This window comes from Rhea americana, unplaced genomic scaffold (genome assembly GCF_003343005.1).
Source record: "Rhea americana isolate MKP2758 unplaced genomic scaffold, rheAme1 scaffold_7, whole genome shotgun sequence".
In the NCBI taxonomy this organism is placed as follows: domain Eukaryota; kingdom Metazoa; phylum Chordata; class Aves; order Rheiformes; family Rheidae; genus Rhea; species Rhea americana.
Window position 1 is genome coordinate 8,302,705 of NW_028186867.1, and position 27,134 is coordinate 8,329,838.

The window sequence follows — 27,134 nt, forward strand, 5'->3', positions numbered from 1 at the left end:
ACTGTAGAGTGAACTGAATGGTGACGCAGTGGGTAGTTCCTCACTTTACAATGTATTGCATCCTAGTTATCAATATTTGATTAGACATTTTAAAGGCTACCTGTTGACTTGAATGGGCTTTGGATGGACCTCTTTGGCAGATGCAATAAGAAGAGGAAAGAGATTTCTTTGGCGGTTGGCCTGTTTGATTGTCATTACACCTGCAGTACTCTCTGCTCCTAATGACCAGACTGATAGCTCTTCCTGCAGCCAGGGCTCCTGCCATAAGGCTTCCCAAACCAACCCTCTACAGACAGTAGGGAGCAAGAGCRGGGCACTGTCCCCCAGGCATTCATGGACAGTAGGATTTATAAAAGTCTTAATTTATGGGATCTTTTGCACAGGGTAACACGTGGGGAACTAATCACTTGAATAGGATGATCAGTTGCTGTCTGCATGAAGGTGGGAGTCTCTGTTGCAACGACATTTTCAGCTGGATCAGATGAGACTCCCTAAACTATTTTTCTGGTAAATTCTTATAATCTAGCTGGCCTGAGGTCTTGCATGACYATTCCAGCATATGCATGATCCACTGAGTATCTTAAGATACATACAAAACATCTCACACCTTTGTACGCCTTAACTGTGTACAAAAGACCACCTCCGCATATGTAGAAATGTTTTATGGCACTTTAGTGTCACATGCACAGTTTGATCAGTTCTGCAGCAGCAACTGCCTGGGAGAGACRCTGCAACGGCTGGGTGCTCCTCCAGCAAGCTAAGCACCACAGTGTAACTATATAAGTAGTTCCTGTCGCTAGGTCCCTGCACAGCAGGAGCTGGCTAGGTAATCTCTGAAAGCCCTGGCTAAAGAGTGCCTTCCCGAGCTGTCTTTTGGTCTATCCAAAAGATAATTTCCACGAATCAGGAAAAGGACTGGTTTTTGTTTGGTAAAATCGGAGCAATCTGCTTCTTTGTAGCTTCTGCACGCAGAGCTTGCAGCCTCGGCAGGCTGGGAGCAGCGCGAGGCTGCCAGAGCAGTAGCGGCTCTGCGGCGGCGAACTCCTGCGTGGCTCGGTGGAGCTCCAGCTTTAAAAATGCGTAATTCTGTAAGTTCTTTCTGGGGAAAAATTGCTTCTGAAAGGCGGCCGTGCGGCCACAAGGGGTCAGCGTGTCCCTGTTTTTATTCCATGCTGCTGAGCATGCATACAGCTCTGAGCGCATAGGTGCCAGGAGAGAGGGAGGACACCAGGCTGGGACACCGGCGTCTTGTGGATAAATACCAGGGGCTGACAGCTTCCCCGAAACGCTTTTGCTGAAAAATTTGTTTAATTCAGTCTGGTGAAACTACCAAGAAAGTGTCCCAGAAAGGGTAAAATCCTGCCAGCATAACTGTATGTGACCAAATAGGTTACATAAAGTCTCTCCTCCTGGAAACCGGCTCTGTGATGCAACCCAGGAAAGACACATGCTTCATGATGTTCTACTGGCAGGAAGTTTTATCAAAGTGTTGCCAAGCTGTGTCAACACTTTTCTGTCTGTTACATCTGCTTATTTTTCCTCCTCACTTCTCAGCTACTTTTCTTACTGAGCCAGCCCAATGACTCTGTGGTTTCTTGGGATGTAGTTAGATATTATTATTTTTTTCTGCAAAGACTTCCAACCTGGGCAGCCTGCTTTTGCTCCTGTGCAGTGGTTTGCTACCCACAGAGTTGCGCTGGTGCAACTGTCTGTCAGGGTGCACTGAGAACGGGAAATGATCACAGCGTTATTTTTCTTTTGTGTAGAAGTCTGCAAATGGCTTCCCTTGTTCAGTTCTTTGAGCCAGGTCTGTGCAATAACATTGTCCACTGAGCAGCTCTCCCCTTCCATCACAGAATCACGGAATGGTTGAGGTTGAAAGAGACCTCAGGAGATCATCTAGTCCAACTCCACTACTCAAGCAGGCTCACCCAGAGCACGTTGGACAGGTCATGACCAGACAGGTTTTAAATATCTCCAGAGAAGGAGACTCCACAACCTCTCTGGGCAACCTTGTCCAGTGCTCTGTCACCCTCCTTGTAAAAAAATTGGACTCTCTCCAGTAGCTCCATGTCTCTCCTGTACTGGGGAGCCCAGAACTGGACACAGTACTTGAGATGTGGCCTCACCTGGGCTGAGTAGAGGGGGAGGAGCCTCCACCTGCTGATGACACTCTTCCTAATACACCCCAGGATACTATTGGCTACCTTGGCCATAGGGGCACATTGCTGACTAATGGTTAACTTGTCCACCAGCACTCCCAGGTCCCTCTCTGCAGAACTGCTTTCCAGCAGGTCAGCCCCCAGCTTGTACTGGTGGATGGGGTTAGTCCTCCTTAGGTGCAGGACTCTGCACTTGTCCTTGTTGAACCTCATGAGGTTCCTCTCCACCCAACTCTCCAGCCTATCCAGGTCTCTCTGAATGGCAGCACAGCCCTCGGGTGTATCAGCCACTCCTCCCAGTTTGGTATCATTGGTGAACTTGCTGAGGAGGCACTCTGTGCCCTCATCCAGCTCACTGATGAATAAGTTTAACAAGATTGGACCCAATACTGAGCCCTGGCTAGCTACAGGCCTCCAGCTAGACTCTGTGCCACTGATGACGACCCTCTGAGCTCTGCCTTTCAGCCAGTTCTCAATCCACCTCACTGTCCACTCATCTAACCCACACTTCCAGAGCTTCTCTAGGAGGATGTTATGGGAGACAGTGTCAAAAGCCTTGCTGAAGTCAAGGGAGACAACATCCACTGCTCTCGCTTCATCTGCCCAGCCAGTCATGCCATCATAAAGGGCTATCAGATTTGTTAAGCAGGATTTCTGCTCGGTGACTACTCTTGATCACCTTCTTTTCTTCCATATGCTTGGAGATGACATCCAGGATGAGCTGTTCCATCACCTTTCCAGGGCTGGTGGTGAGGCTGACTGCCTGTAGTTCTCTGGGTCCTCCTTCTTGCCCTTTTCGAAGACAGGAGTGACAGTGACTTTCTTCCAGTCCTCAGGCACCTCTGCAGTTCTCCATGATATTTCAAAGATGATGGAGAGTGGCCTAGCAATAACATCTGCCAGCTCCCTCAGCACTTGTGGATGCATCTGATCAAGGCCCATGGATCTGTGGGTGTCAGGTTTGCCTAAGTGATCTCTAATGTGACCTTCCTCGACCAGGGAAAAGTCTTCCTTTCTTTAGACTTTCTCGCTCATCTCCAGACTCTGGGATTCCTGAGGGCTGCCCTTAGCAGTGAAGACTGAAACACAGAAGACATTCAGTAACTCTGCCTTCTCTATACCCTTCATCACCAGCGCCCCTACCCCATTCAGCAGTGGGCCCACATTTTTCCTAGTCTTCCTTGCTACTTCCCTTCTTGCTACTGATGTATTTGAAGAAGCCCTTCTTGTTGTCCTTAACATCCTTTGCCAGATTTTATTCCAAATGGTCCTTAGCCTTCCTCATTGCATCCCTGCATATGCAGACCACATTCTTATATTCTCCCAAGTGGCCTCTCCCCTTTTCCATATTCTGTGTACTTTCTTCTGTTTCATTGTTGCCAGGTGCTCCTTGCTTATCCATGCAGGTCTCCTGCCCCCTTTGCTGGACTTCTTTGTCCTTGTGATGTGCCGCTCTTGAGCTTGGAGGAAGTGATGCTTGAATATTAACCAGCTCTCTTGGACCCTCCTTCCTTCTAGGGTGCTAACCCTTGGGACTCCTCCAAATAGGTCCCTGAAGAGGCCGAAGTTTTGTCTCCTGAAATCCAAGATTGTGATCCTACTTACTGCCCTGCTTCCTCCTTGCAGGATCCTGAACTCCACCCTCTCATGGTCACTGCAGCCAAGGCTGCCCCTAGCCTTCACGTCTCCAACCAGTCCTTGTTTGTTTGTTAGTACAAGGTCCAGCAGCACACCTCTCCTCGTTGGCTGCTGCACCACCTATGTCAAATTGTCAGTTCATCATGAGCAGCTCCTAATCTTCATCAATGTACCCGGTCATCATCCATGCCTTGTCCAGTGATGGCTTTCCTTGCTGCTCTTGCCTTGCAGCACACTTCCCATTTATCCACTCCAGCCAAATTCTCCTGTTCTCTTCCCCCAGTAGCTGGGGTGGGGAAAGCCTCAGTTCTGGCTCCTGCTATGGCTCTGTGCATGGTCTGTGGTACAATGACTGTTGTTTTGGTGCCATGTCCCTGGCAAGGCACTGGATCTCTGTGATTTTGTCCTTTATGTGGGCAAGGTGCTGGGGGACAGTTGGCAGCAGTGGATGACTTCCCCACAGAGAACAATGTGAGACACAAGGGTCACCTGGCCAGACATGATCACTGGATTTGTCAGGAAGCAGATGGAGCAGACTGGAACTTGACTGTTGCTGGCTGGGAGGAAGGCAAGATAGCCCGGGGGAAAAAACTGTTTATCTTCCTTCTCCATCTTAGTGAGCTCTGGCAGGTTTGGCTGGGGTGAGGAGCTGCGAATCACTGCTCCCCCAAAGAGAATTGTGCCACCCTAGCTCTGCTGGATGACACTATCCATCTGGTGTTTGGCCATATTTCCCAGTTAGGAGAAGCTAGCTAGAGATGCAGCTACTCCTTTGAGTGACAGTGTCCCATATCACCCCTGAACTCTGTGGGTGTCTAGCAAAAACTATTCCCAAAGGAGGCAAGGTTATAGCTCTAGATTTCACAGCTGCTGGATTGCAGCAGCATCAGCTGAGCTCAGAGGAGGCTGGGGAACCTGCATTTGCAGAAGCCAAGTTTTGCCTCTGAGCATAGCAGGATTTTTCCTACATGCTGTTAAGTCAGAGTTCTCAGGTGGTGCAAAAATCTGTATTTTTAAGCATAGAGTGGCAGGGACTGCTGGATCCCTGTAATCCCTGTCATCCCTGTTGAGCTCTATGAGCAGTGGAGGAAGAAACAACTTGACTAATGCAGTCAAGATCTTGTGTGCATCCTGGGGGCTCCTGCATCACACAAATGTGAGGTCCCAGCAGCAGGGTCCAAGCAGCAGGATCACAGCAGCAAGATCTTGAAGCTCTTGCTGAGCTGAGAAGTCGGTCAGAGCTGTTATACAGCAGCTGCTGCCTCCCGGCTACTGAAGCCACCAGAGGCAACAGAGAGCATCTCGCAGCAGGAAGGTTTAGGAGCTTCTGCTGAATCCCTAAAGAGTTTTGGGACTGGAGCCTTTCCTCACTCTCCCTGACGTGTGTGTGCCCGTCCCAGAACAACAGTATAAGACGTGAGGCGATGGCAAACTGCTGCATGCTGCTCAGTTTACAGCAGATGTGGTCACATAGTACTTGGATTAGACAAGCGTGTTTGTCTCAGGCAGACACCTTCCTCTTGACTAAGGAATTGCAGCAACTTGGTGGAAGCTGTGCAGTTCTGCCGGTTAATAATGGAGGTATTTTAAACAGTTTACAGTCTCATGAGAGATGTATGTGCCTGGGCTTTAGTGGTTTCTTGTGTCTGGGAGCAGCCTCTTGGAGACAGTTCACAGGGAAACAATTTGAAGCAGTTTCTTCTCTGGCAGGTCCACTGGTGACAAAACTTCTCATAGCCCCTGCTTTCACCTGCCAAAATAACCCCCCCCCCCACACACACTACCCTGGGCCAAGAATTCACAAGGAAAATAAGTAAGAAATCTTATTTGTCTGAGCCAGGCATCCCAGGCAGTCTTATTTCTGCAGCTGGGGCATAATAATGGTGCCCAAGATGTTCTACTGATAATGGTTTAGCCACATCATTCCTCTCTTGCCACTGATAGGTGGCAAAAAAAAAAAAAAAAAAAAGTCCCTGAAGACATGAAAGGAAAAGCAGTGACAATCGGTCAGGACCTGCCCTGTAGCCCAGCTCTGTACTGCCGTGCTCAGCTGCTCCGCGTGTCATTATTCTGTGTAATTCCAGATACCACTGTATGGGATAATGGGGATCCTATATGTAGGATAGGCAGTGTTTTCATAGCAAATAGCTTTGCTGGAACATACTTCCAAATCATAGATGTCAAGGTAATTTGTTACATCCTGTGTTCCCAAACCAGTTTTGACTGCCTCCTACAGCTAGAAACATTTTCTGATTACATGAGAAAAACTGTCAGTTAAGAAAACACTGAAAATTTCTTGCCTGTGCATCACATCATTAGACACATCAACAACTTTCCTTTTGACAAATAAACATAAAGCGTATTTTAGCAGTGATAGAGTGAGATGTGTGTGTTTGTGTGCGTGTGCACGTGGTCCATGTTTTTTAGGCTTCAGCTCTAGCGATAGGTTTCCAGCTGAGCTTTGCCTCTCCCAGGCCTGGGAATAGTTCTCCACTAGTCCCTAAGGCAGCAGGGTAAGAGATGCGTGTGGCACTGACTGTATAAGATTTCTGAGGTTTAGTGCAGAAGCCATGCTCTGTTTCCACTGGTCATATTCAAGTTAGAAACAGCTATGCTCCGCTCTGCCCTGAGACAATTTTTAGGTGTCTTGGCAAAAGGAGGCCAGTACATCACCTGGCTGATCTGGGAGAGAGCTATGATGAGCAGTGTATCTGGAGGAAGATGCATACGTAGAGAGGAAAATCTTTTCCTCTGTGTTGGTGGCGAGCTCCCCCTTGGCAGCTGGTCCGTGTGCCCTTTGCAATGCTCCTGGGACAGGGCCATGCTGAGAAAGGAGCCAGGGCAAGAGAGAAGTTTCTTTAGCCTGGGGTGCACTCTTGACATCCAGGCAAGATGATGTGGCTTTAATTTGCCTTGGAGGAGAGGTTTCTTGATGGATCTGGACTCTGGGGGATGAATGTTGCTTAAAAAATGTTTTCCTTCTCTTGGGTAAGGCAGACACGTGGGCTTGCCCCATAGAGCAGCAGCCTGCGGCCCTTCTGCTTTGAGAGTTTGAGTTTCTGCCTGGTAGTGGGAAGGTGTCTTAGTGGGAAGGTAATGTGTTTTCCAGTCTTGGTAGATGAAAGGCTTTGATGGATAATATAATGTACGAGTCAGGAAAAATGCTACTTACGGATATTGTCTGGAGAAGATGTGATATTTTGTAGCCTCATGGCCTCTAAGATTGAATTCTGCTTCATTTTTGATTGCAAAAATGCTATGCTATGATTACTGAGATTCAAGAAAATAACATTTTAAATGATGAAATAGTACTAGGTATATCATTTGCCTCTGGCGGTTTTTTGCAACTAAAAAGCAGGATACACAAAGCCTCTTGAATGGAATATCTTAGATGGGCAGTTGATATTATTAGTACCTGAATAGAAGAGAAAAAATGAATTGTGCATCGGTACTTTAAAAGTGAATGTTCAGCTCCTTGGACTGGGATGAAAGGGATGAAAAGGAGTAACAAAGGTAACTTAAATGCTATATTAGCCCCTTCAGAGTTGAACTCCAGAGAGGATCAATTTCTAGCTGTGGCCAAAAACTCTTGCTAGTACACAAAAATTACCCGGAGATCTAGGCTCTAGACAGATGAAAGTAAAATGGAGTTTCCTTGGCTAAAATCTCCCCCACCTGCACATGCTAATATCTCGCCTGTCTCATTATTGATAGATGTGTTAACTTAACTTATAAGTTAAGAAAAAGGAAGAAGAAATAGAAGTAAAGAAAAATCCTATAACTACAGAGAAATGGAATTGTTTGAGAATCTCTTGAATGGTAAATGCACTGATGCCTTAGAAGTTTAGATACCATGGTGATAGTTGCCTTAGCAATGTTTTAGCTGTGTAGGTAATCACAATCAAGCATGTCTCTTGTGGCAAAATGATGCTGTATTATTTTATTTTTTTGCAAAGCTTTTGTGAATGTGCAGTAATGGGGGTTGTGATTTTGTATCTAGGCATCAGATTTTCTCTCAAGCTCCTTGTCCTTGACATTTTTCTATTTTTCACTGACGATAATTCTGAAAATAAATGTCTTTCATACTAGGCTTTGTACATTTTATTTACCCAAGTATCCTGCCTCACCATTTTTGGGATGAGACAGGATCACTTTTAGAGTTTATGTTCAGTTTCATGTCTTTTAAAAGCTAGAACAGCCTGAGTTGTAGTTGTAACTCAGTAAACCTGCATTACAGATTTACTCCTCATTTTTCTACAGCCTCACATCATTTAAAAATCTGTTTATTTTCATAGTAGGTGCTCAGACAAAATGAACGTTCTGAGAAATGGAACAAGTTGGAAAATATTTCAATTACGATTTACAGAATGCCTTAATAAAATCGGTATGTAAATATATAAAGTGAGACTGAAGACAGGAGAAATTATCTTCTCCATTTGCAATTGGAGCTACTTACATTTCAGAATTAACCACTAGACTAGAAGGCTGTTTGGGATTAGTACAGGCAAAACTGGCTGCTCAGTATGGCAGCAGGCTACCAGAGATGGCAAAATAGTCTTGGGAAGAGGCAACTATGGAGCCCTACACTTATTTTCCCTGCGGAGGAGGCTATTGGAGCAGCAAGCACTGCCAGAGCTGCAACTGTTGCAGTTGTCCAGCACATCTGCTGAGTGCCGAGGTGCTCGAGGGGCAGTGGTGGCTCCTGCATGGTGAGCACTCACCCTCCCAGCACCTCCAGTTGCTAATTGCAAGGCACAGAAGCAGCAATCCTGGCTTCCCAGGACTCTGCCTCAGCTCTTTTTCTGGGGACATTGAATTTCATTGCCGCCTAGGCCACGGAGAAGACTTCATCCAGCTCAGAGACGGTGCCTTTGGTGTTCCATCAGCCATGCTTGCGCTCCTGACACTGGCTGGCAAAGGGGTTTGTCTCCTTAGAGTAGTGTCTGGGGAAGAGGTAGTATGCATTTAAAGTTGAAGCGTCTTCAGGGTTTTATTGCTGCATACCAAACGTGTCCAGAAGTGGGAGCACTGCAAAGGGAGTAACTTTGTGCCTTCAGTCTTTTGATAATTCCAGCACTCTCCCTACATTCCCTTTCTTTTTTTCTCCTTTTCAAGAAGACCAAGAAGGAACAAGTAAACAAAGGCTTATGAGGATTTTTTCCAGGCTGTTAATGATGGGTAGACCCAAATTAGTCAAGCTGCTTATAAGGACAGGTGAAGAAGAATAGCAAATGATAACCAACAGCATTGGGAATAGAAAGRAAAAAAAAAAAAAAAAAAAAAAAGAAAGACTATGGAAGGAAATGCCACCTGGGAAAATTCTGATTTAGATTTGGCTAGCAGGCCTGCTGTTGCTTGGAGCATTTGTAATGACTTGTATGTTCAGTCTTTTCTTTCAGGAGCTTCTGTTCCCTTCTAGATTGTGAGGCCAGGAAAGCTCAAAGCTGCACAAAATCATCTTTTGTTGAAACAATCAACTTTTTGTTGCCTCCATTTCTGATGATTTCTCCTTCTGGGATTGAAGCAGAGCCTGTTCCCTGATGCTGTGCTATTTTTGCCCCTAGTTCTGCAGTTCTACCTGTGCTGTCCTGTGCTGAAATCTCTGGAGGGAGGAGTGGGGATGTGCTCCAAAATGACTGCTCTCCCCTGCCGTGGAACGTAAGAGGTTGACAGGCCTGTTTCCTGATCTCTTGCTGTCCTCTGTGGTGGATTTGGCACTTTGCATTTAAATATTCCAGTAATTAGATTCCACAGTGTGAGTTTAAGACAGAATGTTCTTTAGCTCTGTCTTCATTTATTTGTGCACTTTGTGGGATTCTGAAGTGTTTTTTTATAACTTTTCACACCAAATTTTGATGATCAGAGTATAAAAGCTTTTTGACTGTTTTATTATAATCACCATTAATAATCATATAATAGAACCTGATTTTCATCAAGGTTTGATTCGCATTTTATAAATGCCACTAGTAACTTCTGAAATGGGATATTATCTTCATAAAAGAAGAATGAAGAGGYCCCTTGATGAGGGGTCCTCAGCTGTGGAAGAGCTTCCACATGACAGCAGCTTTCCAAGGGAGTCTTCCTGCTAGGAAGAGAGCAGTTGCCACCATGGGGCTGCTGCCATTGCAGTTGCAAGGGGAAAGTACAGTGCAATGGTGAAATAGTGTTACTGTAACCCTGGCAAACTCTGTCCCCTTACTGGGCCAGAGATGTATTTCTGAACTGGTGGCGTGATACCATGCCAGCAAAGGAGAGGAGTGTGATGAACAGGACAGCCAAGTAGACTGTCATCATAAGTGCTGTCATCAGAAGTGGTGCTTCTAAAATTGCTTTGGAATTGTTTATGCCAAAGGGGAGATGATCAACGAGAGCCAGGAGCTTCCGAATTTTGTCTGGTTTGTACCGTTAGTGAAATTCTTAGTGGCTGCCAGAGATTTCACTGTTCTTGCTCCTTGTGCTGTGGTGAAGCTAAAGCAAAGCCTGGCATGAAGCTACAGCACGTGCTGTTTCTCCACATAGTTAAGAGATATGAGCTGTAGTACTGGTGCTTTAGGAGATACCTGTTCTCTCTGCTCATGCAAGAAAAGGCCATTTTTACTTTTGCTGACAGTCAAGATCTGCTAGAGGAAACTCTTAGCTCACCAATATTACCCATCTGACTATGGGTATAATATCTGACTCAGACTATGCTGTATGTTTTGTATCCATGCACTGACATCATGTTAGTAGATTGTAGGAGAGCTTCTCTGTCTTGGACGTACGATGAAGAGAATTAAGGAAAGTCACTATAATAGTGTTTGTAATTTAGCTTTGCTCTATGCAGAGGATAATAAGAGACATGAGTCACTGGCTACGTATATACTAACAAATAAAATGAACCAGGACTCTTTTCTGGCCCTGGTGCCAGCTGTGTCAGTGCAATGCATATTTATGTTTCTCCCTTCCTGGCATGTGCTGGTCCCATGCCTATGCCTGGACATGGCGTGGCAGAGTGCTAGTTGGCAAAGGCCATGGCYGCACCAGAGAACATGATAACTGCTAAATAGCCTGTGGGATCAAGGGATGGTCCTTGAGACCTGATTTAGTTCACTAGCAAAGACAGAGGTCTTGACTCTGGTTCTCTTAATACCGTATGTTGTAAACAAATAAATCTCCTCTTCAAATTTGGCCTGAATTTTGTTCCCAGTGCTACTCTCCTAATGCTAAAAGCACTGCAAATCTGAGTTAATTCTTCCTGGCATAAATTGGATTTCCATGTATACAGATCTTCCCAAATTGGTGTTTATGTGTTTCTGAGGTAAAAATAAAGAATCGCTGATAGGACTGTGTCTACATTTGTTTCTCATTAAATAGTCAGTATGTCAACCCTCACTGATCCAGAGAAGATTATGGCTTATTCTGTGGGATAAGCCAGTGTAAGTTTCTGGGAAATTTGTGGGAGAAGTTTGTGTTGGGCTAAGAGGTAGAAGACTCATCTCAGGATGTGTTTCAAAACTGTTTCTAATGGCTATTTTTGAATCGTCAAGAGGTTTAAAATGTTGAACTAATTCCTGGTAGAAATAAACCATCAAGAGAAATATCCAAAGGTGTGTGAAAAATCTACAGCTTGGGATTTTGGCCCAACAAGCTTGTACAAAAGCAAACACTGAGTCAATTCCACTTAGTTCTAATATGTTTGTTTTCACTTTCCTTAGGAGAAAAAAAACCTCGGGGGCAGATGTACTTGGATAACAACGATGACAGTACGATTTCTAGAAAACAAGAGATGGAGTTGAATCAGACATCTCCTTCACATCACATCAATCTGGCTGCAAAGGTGGCAGCCAAACCAGTGAGCAGAAGCTGCAAYGAGCTGCAGCTATTAAAAGAGTATCATGGCATGGTGGCAGCTCTCGGAGAGCCACAACCCCCCTGTGAAAACACAGCAATAGGGGACGATTGCTGCATTGCGCTGGGGAAGGATTTCACTCCTATCCCCGTGCAGGGAAGGTAAGAATACAGACAAATAGCATAGTTTTGTCCTAATCCCAATTACTTTTTTATTTCTTTGCTGTGCAGATATGTATTTTCATTAAGCGAATCTTGTTTCTAGCAGGTAGAGAACAGGAAGCTTAATGGGACTTTGGAGCAGTCTTAATTGCCTAAGGAAGGTCATGGATCATCAGATTTCCAAACTAATCTCAGCTTTGATAGAAACCACAGGTCAATTTTACTGTGTTTTCAAAATCAAACACCTRGTTTTTCTTCCTTACATGACTGGGAGAAACAGAAGTGTCACAAAACACACAGAGCTAAAGCAATTTTCACTCCCCACCCCAATCTCTTCCTGAAAGCTGCATACAAATTTCCAAAGTGCATAATAAGGCCTTAAACTGCATCGCTATGGCTGAGACTGGGAACATAAAAATGATGCCAGTAACATGACCGTGACAGCTCCCACCACGTCGCARTATCACGCGTACAAGGAGTGAACTCTGTGAGGAAACAGGCAGGCCTGGGGCAGGGGAAGGGTTCATTTTTTTCCTGCTATTACAGATCTTCTAAAAATCAGGAATTCTACTTGTAGGTATGTAGAAATGTTTTGGAGACCCTGAAATATTGTAGGTGACTCTYTAAGCTTTTCTTGTTCACCTGCTCATTTTGCTAAACTGCTTCGCTACTGGGATCAAGCAACCCTTGCCCCAGTAGCAATCACTTGACCTACGCTTCTGCAGGCCATTTAGAAGGAAACCTGTTTGTGTTGGGAGGAGGGGGGGGGTCTGGAGCATTTTGGTAGGTTCCTTCATCTGGACAAGGGGGAACCAGGACAGCCAGGTGGGCTTTGGCATGCTCCTTCCACACAGTATACGTGTGCCCTATAAATCTACAGTGAACCAAGTGAAGTGAACCRAGAGGTTCACTTGAGCCAAGTTAAGTTCGTGTGTGCTGAAGAGTATTATGATAGAGCCTTCAGAATGAGRACTGGAAATCGTTATGGCTGTATTTTCCACATATTAAAAACAAACAAAGAAACAATTGACAGCTTGACCACGAAAGCCATATAAATCCTTTAAAAATGATTTTTAGGGTATTTGAGGATTTACTATGTTGACTAAGAGCTTTATGGGCAAAATCAGATCTTGTAGAAGTTCTTCAGTTCAGCACATGGCAGAGTTGAGAGTGAGCTGATGTCATTGTATTTTGAAACAGCATCGTAAGTACAATGTATATGAGAAAACAGAAAGAAGGATGGGAACGGAAGGGCTGGGTCTATTTGGAACTGCAGTTTTTCTTTTGGGAAGTCTCATATATTTCTTGATAAAGAGGTGCTTAGTAGCGCTTTTAAGTATCCTGTTAACTGCCCAGACATAGGACTGAAAAATAGAATCATGTTTTCATGGGTCAGCTCTTACCCTTCTGGCTAAAATTTTTCWTGCTATTTTTCAGTGGGTAATACTATTTTGTGCATCCACTACAGGCAACKTATTGTGAACATGTGGAATCACAGGAACTTATGAAATCACAGGAAATCATAGTCACAGGATCAGAGATGAAAAATACTTACTAAATCATGACGTGATGAAAGGGCAAGTGCAAGTGTGCAAGTGCCTGCAAGTGCAAGCAATACCTCCAAGTCTTTTGATAACATTGTTTTCCCATTAAGTAAAATTTAATCACTATGAGTGATTTAGGAATGGATGTAAAATTAAGTACCCATCCCCAGGTCATCTTAAAGAATTGTGGATCTAGTTTTTTATAGTAATATATTAGGAATTGGGAAAGGATCTCCTGAAATTTCTCCTCAGCTGATCTTTACCTCACTTGCTCCTCCAATATAATTGATTTTTTACACATGGAGATGAATCTTACCTGACTCTTAGTGTGTATTTCAGCCAATGCACATTAGGGGCAGTTTTTTACCAAGAGTTGGGTGACTTCGGTTAAAATATCTGACTCTGATCTGGATTGACCCTGCTAGTAGAGTAACTGTCCTTAAATCAGTGGGACTACTCAGTGTAATGCAGGTAAAACATGGATAAACTTTTGCAAACTCGCATCTTGTTTGATTAGTTTCAGTGGAATGACATTTAACTTTTCATGTTAATTTTTCTTCTGCTTATGAAATAAAACTACTAAGGATTAAGAAAACAGAGGAGACCAAATCTTTTTCTTCATAAAAAGATTCAGTAAACTGGCATGTCTGCATAGTTTGTTTTAATACAGTTATTTAATTTAAATTGCAGAATTATCTTTCAGGAATAAGATTCTCAGAGTCTCTAAATTGTTCAAATGTATGCTGAGACAAGAAGTTCCAAAGAATCTATTTAACAGAACAGAGGATTTATCTTGATCACTAAAACAGTGATGAAGACACCATAAAACACCATATACTTGACTGGATGTTTTAATTTGACTGCGGGGTAATCCTGCAGGTATTTTGTGGTCAATGTTCACATTGCCTTAGCCTGGCTCAAGGACCTACCTGTCGAAATATCTTCTCATTTACATCTCATACTGAAGAACAAAGTAACCTAACAAATCTCTTACTGCATTGCCTTAGACTGCCTGGGCTTTGTATGAAGTCTGGATCACACATTGTGGTCACTCCGATGACTTTGTCGTTCCTTCATAGGAAACACAGACTTTAAATTGGCAAAACACTATTGAAGTCTGGATTTTGATTTTGTACTTCTTCTATTCTCCTCAGCCTTTAAACAGTGGATTGATCAAGATCTTTTTCATTACAGTTAACACTTCCTYACATGAAAATGGCTTTGGCAGTCCATAGACAGTGGTCCAAGACATCTTCCTGAGCCCCTTGTCTTGCAGGAAGATATTACAGTGCTCYGGGGCAGCATGGGCCACGCTGTTCAGGCTGGCCCCAGCACATTTCAAAAAGATTAGGCTACCTCCTTCCATCATTTCTCTGTGGAGCTGTACTCATAAGCTGTTCTCACAGGGMAAGGCCCCTCAATAGCCTTGATCTCACCATCAGCAGTGCTGCTCCCCCACKAGATGCCTAATGACGAGGCTTTGTATCCACAGAATCTGAAATTCTCTTTTATGAGCCTCAGAAAGGAGGCTGATATCAGCTGTTTTCGGCTTAGGAATTAGTGAGCCTCAAAGGCCATCTAGAAATGAGATGAACAGTAATCCTGTGTAGCCAATTACTTGGAGATGGTATTTAAGACTATGTTGCTGAAAAAGAGAAAGGCATTTTTTGGAATTTAAAAATGTTAGAAGAGTGGGTAATAGAGTAACTAAACTCTGTGGTATTTATATCACGTTGTCCTTTTGGTCTCTCTCTTTTCGTGATGTAATTGCTGGTTATAACTGCTTTAGGTGATCGGATAATAATATTAACTTCTTAAAAAAAATTGGCAGTTGTGCATTCATTGTGTTGTGAACTTTTCAAGAGAAATGAGACTATAAAAGGAAGATGATGAAACCAAACCTTAGTGTTACTCCACTGAGGTTATATTTGGATGAAATCGAGCTCTGGAATTTCCTGATCATTTAATATAATAGTCTTCGGAAATCTTTTCTTTAACCTTTGTGCCTCATTAAAAAGATTCATCTCTGGGATAACAAAAAATAATCTCTTTTTTTTGAAATCTACTTGAATTTGTGTTCCATCAGGCAAAACTAATTCCCTCAGCGTATCTCCATTCTCTCAGCTTAACTTATATAATGTTCACTTCTGTAAAAACAAATAAAAACTATCAGCGAAATCCAACTCTTCCTTTCCCCTGAATCTATGATGTCAGGATCAGTAAAGAAATTGGGTTGCAACAAGTAGGTGAGTGAATTAAAAATGTCTTTTGGATTCTCTAGTCTGCACCAATCCAAAGGAAAGATAGCAAGCGTATTTTTGATTAGTTGGAGAAGTTGGGAGAAGATATTAGAAAAGCTATTGTACAATGAAAAGTCAATATGAAAGTAAAGTTTAGGTGTGAGAGATTATAAATCTCAGCTTTGATTTTTAATTATGTTGATGTATTGCTACTTTTAAGGGACATTTGTGAAACTTACAATAAGATGTCAAGAAGACATGGTTACTGTCTAAGTAAGTAAAATTTATGTGACAATTTAAAAGCTTCCTCAGACACAGGAAAAGACTAAGGGGAGAAAATAGCTCAAGAATATTCAAAATACATTTTTATGTGTGTCCTAGGACTAATTTTGTTCTTTGGCAATTAGAGTAAAATATGCAGCACTCCAATAGGGAAAGTGGTCATTTTCACATGATAATTATATGTTTGTGTAGGAACCATTCTGATTTTTCATGTTAAGCATACAAACAGTAGAGACTCCAAGACAGAGAGAATGACTTCACAGCAAACCTCCACATACATCATTCTCATGTGGCTTCTGGTGATCTTGCTTGCTGTCTGAATGGTGGAAATTCTTGACCTTATTTCTATATATGTATATAGACTATTCACTATATATGTAGTGAATGATTCTGAGCATTGCTTCCCTGTGAGARTATTTAAATGCTATGTAGCTACAATGAGCTATGTCACTAGTGATAGTAAAGAAGTTTTAAAGTCAAGGCCTTGCTAATTAATTTAATTTTGTCCATTTGATTTTGAGAATGATCTATCAAGCATCTCTTCCTAACATGGAAGTATGTGGTAACAATATGGCTTGTCATGAGCAAGCTGTGTGGGGACATACAACTACAAGGGCTCTCTCAGTTGAGATTAGAGGTCCCTGCTATCACAACTAGCACATCACAAAATCCGYTTCAAAAATGAATTTCTACCTCAAAAGGAGCAATAAGCAGTTCTAGCAAATCTTTGGCTTGAATGGTGGGAAGAATAAGAGAAATACGATATTATGTATAATAGGTCAATAAATAACTTAAGCATCAGAAGGTTCTGTTGTCCCCTTCTAAATATCTGTTAACTAGGTGTTCTGTTCTCAGTTTAGAGGTTCCTGGAGAAAATATCTTGAAGAGATAAAGAAAGGAAAGAAACTTTATGGCTGAATTTAAGGAGAGTGTTTGGCTTCATTTGAGCAGAAGATGGATTTTTTTTTTGTTAATGAAATATCCAAATGCAGACTGTACTTATGATTAATTTTCCTGTGTTCAAATTTATTTAATTCTTCTATGGCAGTATCATCTCAGTGCTTATTTATTGTAATTATTCACAATATCCCAAATTGGTCATGTGCTACAGTTCTTGTTGTATCATCATCAGAATAAAACTATAACATTCCCATGTAGCCACTCAAATGTTTTGGATTCTGATAGGACATTTTTGTAAATAAAAATCCACCAACATTGATTTTTGTTTTGAGGTGCACTGTTGAAAGAATTAGGGGGTACTAATTAAATACTTCACATTTTTTCACTGTCAAGCTGAAAACTGAACTCAGCACTCAGTGAAATATTTGCCATCTACCAGCCTACAAGGATCAAATGTTTCAGCTGAGACCCTGTGACATTGCACAGAACTGTCACATTTTGCAAGCAGCTGCTCTTTTCATAATGGTTAATAATATGGTTGCGTTGAGTTCTTCTTAGTTAAACCTCATAGGCCAATAGTGGAAAGGTGCCAGCAATGACATGGTTCAGTCCTTTTTGGGGTTTGACAGCTGTATCCTCACAAAAACTTCTTTTTAAACAGGAGAAGGCTGCAAGGATTTTTTACATTTTAAGGTTGAAGGGTTAAGCCAACCAGACAGTCAGACTTTGAGAAGAAATATGTTGTATAGAGGCAATCACAGTTGAACAGGGGGGCATGTATGGGGATTATGCAGCTGATGTGAGGAGCTGCTGTCAATTTAAGATGAAACAACTCAACCACTCAGTTTCCTTCAGTGTAGCTTTTCCTTGGAAGGACTGTTTGTTCTGTGTGCTTAATTCCTAGTCAATGTGCTTATATGAGGGTGGTAGCACTGACATATTAAACAAATTATGAAAAGCAGAACTTTGCATTAGTAGGTGTCAAATGATACTAATTAATAAAAGTTCAATTTTGCCCCCAGTTTTCCACCATGTAGGTGTTTCAGAGCTTTATATGAAGAACAGATGAATCTTATCTGATAGCGATTAGGGAGAATGTGTCCTTATATGAATTCAGCAGTGAAAATCCTTGAGGCAGGACCAACTGAAGACTTCTCAATAACATAGGTGAAGCTGAATTTTGTTACTCTAAGAGTGAGAGGCTGAAGCTTGGACAGGTTTAACTGCTTCCCGCAATGGAAAAGCAGTGATGGGGAGAGAGGTGGATCTGAATTGCAKAGCCGTGAGGTGCCACTAGTGGGATGTCTGGGATTCTTTTGGATTCTGGAGTTGGTTGCACTGAACTCGAGAGATCAGCACTTGCCTAGTGTGAGAATTTATTAAAGATAGGAGGCTACAACAAAGCTAAAAGTATAGCAAAGCTAGAAATATAACAAAGCTGAATATGTATATACATATCAGAGCTCTACAGTTAAATCTTGGGTGTGTGGTACAACAGCCACTTTCACCCTTTCCTCGAGGGCCACCCCTCTAGTGTAATTTCCCCAGATTCTCAAACAAATGGCTGTGTGGTACAGTGACCACTCTCACCCCTTATAGGCCACCCTTCTAGTACAATTTTTCCTGTTTTATCCTCACCACACTGTTGACATCAGGGGCATCCCTGCTGATGGGTGAGTCTTTGGGTCTCCAGGCMAGCAGATGGTGGGTCCAAGTCCACAACAATCAATCGTGTGGAAGTGGGGACTCCATCAGTACCTGCTATTCATTCCAACAGGCATGTATAGAGACTGTAATTCCGGTTTTTATATTATTTTTCACTTTGGTCAATAACTAAACACTTCAACCTTAGTAGGACCAGATGTATTGTCATTAGAAGCAGCTTTCTTGTTAATAAAATCCTAAAAGCATGTAGACCATGATACCATGAAAGCCTCATCTCTGCAGAGATGCGTATGTAGCACTGGTAGGATCCTGATGACAAATTCTGTATACAAGTAAATAAATTCCATTACATACAAGGAAGCTGGTGTCAATACCTAGTTTGGATGATTTCAAGGTATTATATGTATAACCTAAACCTACCTGGATTCATGCAGCATTGGCAGATATAAAGAGCCAGAATTCTCTTTTCTTTATCCTCTTTGCCTGAACCTACAACATTTGTTGGGTAGACATGTCAAGGAAATTAAATGCTTAGTCGTATTCTAAATTGAAAATGAATAGGTAGATCTGTTAATGTTTTTGAGGCGGAGCTTTTGTATGTTCTGCCATAAACATCAGGTTTTCAGATGAAATAAAATATCAGAGGTCCAAAGACCTTAAGGCAGCTCTTTCAGCTTTGTTGACAGACCAGTATGTTCAAAACTAGCACCTCACATATATATGTACAAATCATTATGACAAGCTACCATTCTTTTCTGCCAAAGATAGTCTGTCTTCTGACAAAATAGGCTAGCTGGACTATTTCCAGCTCTATAATCCTCTCCAATACTGTTATACAACTATGAACAGATTTGTAATGGGTGCATGTTGCCATTTAACCTGTGGTTAAAAAAAATAGCTTTCTACGAGCTCATGCATAAAATTTTTACACTGAGATATTACTACTCCTTACCATTCCTGATTAGCTCATTTTTTTGCCCACAGACTATAATGTGCCAAGCAGAACTGAACTGAAAAGGATGCCTAAAATGCATGAATCCTATTGCACCATTTCTGCAAAAAACATTTGGTCTTACTGTTCTGCACTGAAAAGCACTGGGAGCCTCTCCATACAGCCAATATGCAGAGCAGCTAAGCACATTCTGTACATTGAAACATTTCCAACAAAGCCAAGTGCTGGCAACTGATATAACAAAATGGTAAATTTATGTAATATTAGAACATCGCCCTGCTGTTTAGATTCCACAGTTAAAGACACATCAGAGAAAAAAAAAGCACATTCCTGGTTACCCTTCTTCTGGATTTACCATTACTTTCATCAGACATATTCACTAAATTCAGGTTCATGCTTTTCTCCCTAAGAGGTTTACATGATGAAACAGCTGTCAATGAACTCCTAAAGAGGATTGCGGCTCACGTGTCATTGACACGGCTGAGGAGGTAGCATGGCTCCTATCACTCCTAGAAAGACTAGAGATCAAGTATATTTGAAGCTGCTTTTATTTCTCTATTTTTCAAGCAAAGGGAAAGAAAAAAAATACAAAAAACCACAATATTGGCTGGCTGCAGCCACTGCAAAACATTTACCTATTCAATTCACTTACACTTCTTACAGTAAACTCCTCAACAGCATATATCTTCCTTCTTAAACAGCAAATGCAATGCCTTGCCGCACATACCAGTGCAATATAATTGCCCCTATGGCTTTATGACATAAATGCTTCCATACCGAAAAGGTGGTGGAACTTCACTTTAGGCAAGGGAATCCTTACAAAAATTTCAAGCAATGATACCAAGAAGTGAACGTAGATAGTCCGGACTGAGTTTGCTATCCTTATTGATGAGGACAGAAAGGGAATAGCTCAGTAAGTACTAGCAAAACTTTCAACCTTTCAGAGCAGCTTCTGGATGATGCCGGTTCATAACCAGTGTGAGTCATTATCCTCTGTTGCATTTCTGAAGACTGAGTTACTGTAACTGCCAATCCTCCTGCTTTCTATTTCACTCTGCCCAAAAGAAAACRTATAAAACATGTGCAAAGTGGAAGGAAAAAAAAAAACAACAACAAAAAAAATTGCGTTAATTCTGAGTGTACCCAGTTCTGACAGCACCTGGCTCCAGCTCACTGTGCTGTCCTTGGCTTAGCTCTGGCCTGCAGCGGACAGAGCTCTGCATCATCACTGACTCCTGCTGATCCATTAGCACAATTATTCCAAGTTGCCCCTGCAGTCCTATTAGTACCTATCAAACAGAGAATTGCTTGGTTGGTCACTGTCTGTAAGCATTTTGGTGACTCATTTATMAGCCTTTGCTGAATTTCAGAGAATAAATCACTTGAGCTCCTTATGAATAGYAGTTTTTGAAAAAAGCTGTATGACTCTCTAGACTACAGACTGTGACCCTATTTTTTTCCTAATTCACTGGCTAATTTCTTCCGTTTGCACTTATCTATTTTTCCATCAACTACATTCAATTTAACATGAAATTCAGTTCTTAAAKGTATGACTGCTACCCTGCAAATTTTTGACATGGTTGAGAATGATTTCCTGTGCATCTAATACAAGAGGACAAACCACTCTGATGCTAATTAGTTCTAATATGAGAGACATTTGAAGTGTTGGGCAAACTGAAACATGTCTCTATCACCAAGCAGAACTGCAGTCTGAAACATCTAACAATAAGCTACGCAAGAAGGAAAGGCATGAAAGGCGTCTTTCTGTACCCTTTGCAATGTGGTTGTTTTATTTTTGAGGTGTGATAACCTTCCATGTTTTTATCCTGCTTTCATGTCTTATTTTTTATTGAAAGACAGAACAGTAAGTACTCACTAGTGCAAGGTGTTTAGAGGAAGCAGAGAGTGCCGTCAACTCTGCTGGCTAGTTTCAAGGTTAGGGAGCCATAATTTCGTCCTCTTTTGTTAACTGCAGCTTGGCGGGGGGGGGGATATTTTATTGTAGCTGAGGATTGATCATGTTAGAGTCTTGTTTACAACTGTTGTATTAACTTGCTTTTATCTAGCTCATTCCAAAGTTGGTCTCACCCCCTTTCACACTGTATTTCAGCTTCCCCCGGTGTCTCTCTGTAGCCAAATGCAAGGGCTTGCATTCATCCTTCTCAATATTTCTACTGCCAATCTCTCTCCTTCCAGATCCTTCTCTTTCTATCTGTGTCCGAATCTCCTCTCCCTGCTTAATACTTAGCATTGKTTCTTCGGTAGCCAGGCCTAAGCCGAGCTTGGGGCAGTATTTTTGGCAAATAGTCCATGTACCAAGCTATCCCAGCTCGCGCCTGACTAGCAGCTAAGACAGTATCCTGAACCCTCCTCTCCCTTGAGCCCACTCTGCTTTCAACAACAGAGTCACTGAAAGAAGGAGCGAGAGGAAAAGAGATACTCAGGCAAGGCTGATTATCAGGAAATTGGCTGAGAAAACAGAATACCTGAGTCAGAGTTCTTCTCTCGATTGATGTTTCATTATTTATGGGAAAGCGAAAGAGCAAAACCAAAAATAAGAGTGCTTTGGAGCCTAGTGGGCCGTGTACTTTTTCAAAAATTGGGATATATGTGTTTAGGCTACCTCAGACCAGAGAGGGGATTGTACATCCATCTCCCACATTTTGGGTAAATGAATTAAAATGGAATATTCAGTAAAAAAGTCACACCAGCATTACTTCTTTTGTGCTTGGTCTGTGAAACCAAACTGCCCTTGTCCTAGGATCTCTCCTCTTTTCCTGTGGAATTACAGTCCCTAAACATKCCTACTGGAACGAAGAGCAGATGCTGATGGAGTCCATGCTTCCTTGCTAAATCAATGGTCTTTTTTTTTTTAGTTTAATATGGCTACATATTTTTGTCTTATGTTAAAATCTGATCTTTTAGCTCTGCCATGTGTTAAGATATTTTTCTGTCCAGCTGACACTTTTTCCTAATGCTTCCAGAGGAGATAACTCCTGTGGCTTTTGTTTTTCCAGTATTCTGATTAACTTTCACATTGCATAATACTGAAATTGTACAAAATTACTTACTGATTCTATGAAAATGAAAATTTTTCTGTGACAATATGCTGTGGACCTCTGCTGCTCCGAGGTCATTTATGGGGCTTGTTTTAAAGCATTTCTTTGTAATTGTAAGCTATGGCACCTAAGTACCATGATTCAAGTGCAATGTCATTATTTGGGCTTTATAGCTGTTGTTTTGGGGTAGAGGAACAACCATTATTCCATGTTGATTCTGGAAGTGCAGAAGAGCTACTTAGCCATTACAACTTTTAATAACAATGTCCAGTTCTTGTCGTTTTAGTTTCTCTCACCTTGTGCTCTTTCTTGTTACTTCACCTCACTGCTCCTCTGCCTGGAGTATCCACTTATTCTTTTTCCATTTTTGTTTACATGTTGCCAGAGTATCCCTCAGTTTTCCTGCCATCTCACTCCCCACTGGGAATTTCTTTTTGAATATTGCCTTTGCAGACTATATTAAAACGACATTTGTTAGTGCAGTAGCTGTTTGTCTTGGCACCAGTTTCAGCAGTTATTTTATTCAAAAGATTTATGTGAGAAGCCGTGTTTTGTTAGTGCTATACTAGATCCAACTTTTAAACTGCTGTCAAGCATCTGATGTGCATTTCAGGCTTCTTTTATTTGATGGTGCTGTTAACTCGAGAGCACTGGACCTTTTTGATCCCCGTGAGTTTATAATCAGAGAGCTGCGTATCTGTCTGGTCCAACACATACCAAAGGACAAGCTTTGCCTTTTTTGATGAAAAGTCCTTTTTTCCTCAAGCTTTTTAAAATGTTAACAAGTGATGTTTTTGCTTGAAAACTAATAGATTATTCAGGCACTATATATCTCCTTGGAAAAAAAAAGCCAACATTTGTAAACTTTCTCCTGTCTTCAGCTGTTTAAATTAACTCTGTGTTCCACTGCATCTCTGCCATGAGGGTACCAATAACACTCTTAATTTCTTTTTTCTTTTCTTTTGGAGATAGTTGTATCTTTCTTGCTTCTTTAATGGGATTCATTTCTAAGGACTTGCTGTTTCTTTCATCTCTTTGTATAGCAGCCTGGAGCCTTCAGCCTTAATAAAGGGAAGAAGACAGAAAGGGCTCATGGCAATGGATGGCTACGGGGTTTTCCCTTTTCTGTAGATAATCACTTGCTGGAGAACTATTTTTTTGTAGTCAGCAGCACTGACTCTTTTCCTTTTCCATTTTTTTTCTTTTGGAGAATAGGGTGAGGTTTTATTTATGCAATCTCCTGTTTGGATGGACAGAAATTTTCATGTGCATGATAAGACCTATTATCCGTACAGTGACTGAGCAGAGTCCTACTCTTTTTTTTATGGTGATGAACATCCAGATCTTGTTTAGCTTTGGGAAGGTACTCATTTATGGAACACTCATAACAAATTTTACAGTGTTCCTCTTCAAGAATATGTCATGTCAGGAGCAAGATGGAACAAAACCTCTTCTGTATGATTACAGAATAACCTGAATGTTATTCTGTAAGAGCCAAGGGGAGCACAGGGTCTGAGTTGAGAGAATCTAGCATCTGTGTGATTGCGGTAAAGAAATAACTGCCTGAATCAAGAATTTGATGTACAGTGTAACTGTGCTGCTAGGACAAACCCATCTGCCAAATAAGAACCTGAAAAGCATATTTTTGTTTTGTTGGCTTTTCAGTGCACAATAGTGTGTTCTTTCCTGGAGAATGATTACAGCTTAAATCAGGAGGAAAGCAAGCTGCAATGATGTCCTTATTCTTTTCTTTTGTGATCAATCTCCCTGCTTTTAGGGGGAGACTTGCTGAATATACATTTGCATCTCTGCACAGAATTTCTTTGGAATACATGATTTGCAACCCTTCCTATTCTTTTGAAAATCTAAGTTGTTTGTGTTTATGGACTTGTGTTGTGTTTCAAATTCATCTTCCATTGGCGCTGAATCAGGAATCTATGTTTTAGACTTGCTTATTTACATAAATTGGATAGCTCCCTCTCTGATATTGTAACCTTGAGGTCCCTATAGATATGAGTCCTTTAAAGATGTCTAGAGCAAAATAGAATCCAATGCTGTAGAATGAATTTCCTGAGGCTTGGAAACTACTTCTGTTAATATGCTACCATGCTCTTGGTGAAGAATTATTATGGAAAAGAGCCTTGTCTTTATTAGATAAAATTGCAATTATTCTTCAATTATTTCAGGGAATATTCTCCAAATGTTAAGAGCAAATTAGAATCACCTATGTTTTGTTCTATCTGGTTTCTTCAGTTTGTTCCTCAGGATTTTTCACTATTTTAAGAATAATTTAAAAGTAGCTCTGATATAACTCAAAACTGAATGCAATGACCAGTGACTTGGTTTCACTCTCTATTTCAAATTACTTGTTAGAGAGTTGTGAAGAAATCATGTTTGGAAGGACTTGTCTATTCATTCATTATATTTCGAATCAACACAATAACACTTCTGGTGAAAAATCTATATCAAAGATAGTTTTTAGTCTGATATCAAATGAAAATTGCATGAAAGAAGAGGCTCAAAAATCTGCACACTGTAATATGGACGTGGTTTGATGTGAGGCTTATATATTATTTAGTTTAGAAACCTTTCTGTTATCTCAAAGTTATTCAGGTCCCTTGAATAGTCAAGATGAGGGATGGGGAGGATTGAATATGATGTGGAGAGCTCTCTCCATCTCCAGGGGTTTTAGCTATCCTAGGCCAGAGTTTTAGATGGAAAAGTTACATGAATAGCTTCTTTAATGACTTACGCTCAGCCAGAGGCTGAAAAGGAAATACTTCCATTATAACTAAAAAGTGTTAAAAGATTAAATATAATGGAAGGACTTCCATTATAGTGAGAAAATACCCATTATTTTATCAGCTTAATACTGTTATTTCAGTATATTATAGCTGTGTCCCCCTCTAAATGATTTCTTAATCTTAAATTTTAACTGTTGTTTCTTCTCTGCCTATTCTGAGTACTGTGTCTCAAGCCCTAGCTTTGGAGATAATTCTAAGATCTTATGCTGGGTCCTGAGCAATCTGCTGTGATCAGAATCTACAAAATGGCCAAATGAGTTATAATAACTTCTGAGAATCCAATTTTTTACCAAATGTGAGACTGAGTTCTTGAGCTCTCCTTGTTCAATTTTAAGGTACCATAGATGTGCATTTCATTTTGTCTTGACCAAAGGACAAAATATAAGTCTCAGAAAGCTTACAACGGTTAGGATCCAGCATATATTTTTTAAAAAAGCTTGATTTGGTAGGAACTTGAACCTTTTAAGCCACACTGTCGCCTTCTGCTTGCCTTCATCTCCCCCTGAGCCTTCCACCCTCTCCAGGCACAGAAGCCAGTCACACGTTTTTCACATTCTTAATGCATTTTTTTTTGTACAACTGTCAGCTGTCTGACTTTTTCTTTTTTTTTTTGATTTTAAGCAATGAAGGCACTCTGTTTTTAGTGAAAAAGTTACTATTTTTCTCTAAAGGTTACAGGTATGAAAAATATTCTTTCCAAATTCTTGAAATGAAACATATGGAACAGAAAAGAAAGAAAGAAAAATAGTTTCTTTATGATTTCATCATCAAGTATAGCTCCCTAATTACTCTTTTTAGTCTCCAAAGCTGGGGTGAGTGGCATATGAAACAAAATTATATGAGTATGCAAGGCCAGAAGCATAATTACATGTGGCAGCTTGTCAGTACATTACTTAGATTAAGGAAAAATTTGTCAAAGTAATTCTGTCACAGCATTCTGTAGGAAAGTATTTCCTCATCTGGGAAGTGCCCAATGGTCTTCTTCTAATAGCATTTCCTTTCTGATCATCTGTAAATTCAACCAGTCTGATAGTGACTCTTCATACTTTAACGTATGTTCCCCAAAGTCTTTGGGAGTACGTCGTATCACTACATGGGTTATGAATAGCATTGTGCCAAGGTGGTCTCAATGTCCAGTTGTTTCTCAGAGCTGTCCTTCTGTTCCTGTTACCATCACCCCAGTGCCACAAATCTGCCTCCGTAAGGGGGGAGGGGGAGGAGGAAGGTTTTAAAACAAAAATTGTGACCACTTCCTTAACTTTTGAGATTCTTTGAATTGCCTGCCAGACTTAGAACTCCCTCATCTCCAATTGATCATAAATTTGAGTTAGCATCAGAGCTGGTTAAACTAAAAGCTGGTAGTGAATAACAAAAAGAAATGCTGGCCATGCTTGCAGAATATGCTACGGTATTACAAGCGCAGCCGTGCTCAAAATGTTGCCAGTAAATTACCTTCATATAGCAGATTCATTTTTCAATATGTCCTGCAGCATTTGAGAATAATATCTCGTAGCAGGTTGTCGTCTGTGTGATCCATAGAGAACCGGGGTTTGGGGAATTTGGACCACTCTCAACATGACAGCCTACTTCAAACTTGCAGCTTGTTGGCAGTCACCAACAGCTAAACTGTGTTGGCAACGCCTGCTCCTGAAATGTGTTTTCACTTTCAGGCTCTCTGCAGAGAGCCCATTTTTCTTTGCTGAAGCAGAAAATATAGAGGAGGGAATAACAGCTGTGCCTTCTTAGTACATCTTCTCAGTCCTTCAAAGGGTGGTTACTCGCTCAGCTCCCCGCTCTCTCCCTTGGGAACCCCAGCCCTTGTGGTGGCCTGGTACTGGGGCAGAGGAAGTGTGGAAAAGCTTAGTCTTCTTACACTGTGCTAGAGCAGCTTCTGAGCAG

General features: G+C 41.5%; 1 protein-coding gene across 1 annotated transcript in view; it reads left to right on the forward strand.

Annotated features, from left to right (window-relative positions):
* Window positions 1-11,517: 11,517 nt before the first annotated feature.
* The window catches only part of OCA2 (OCA2 melanosomal transmembrane protein), a 182,074-nt gene continuing 166,457 nt past the window's right edge, over window positions 11,518-27,134 (forward strand). The window contains exon 1 of the mRNA XM_085321451.1: window positions 11,518-11,789. Coding sequence (XP_085177577.1) covers window positions 11,518-11,789 — 272 coding nt within the window. The remainder of the gene's footprint in view (window positions 11,790-27,134) is intronic.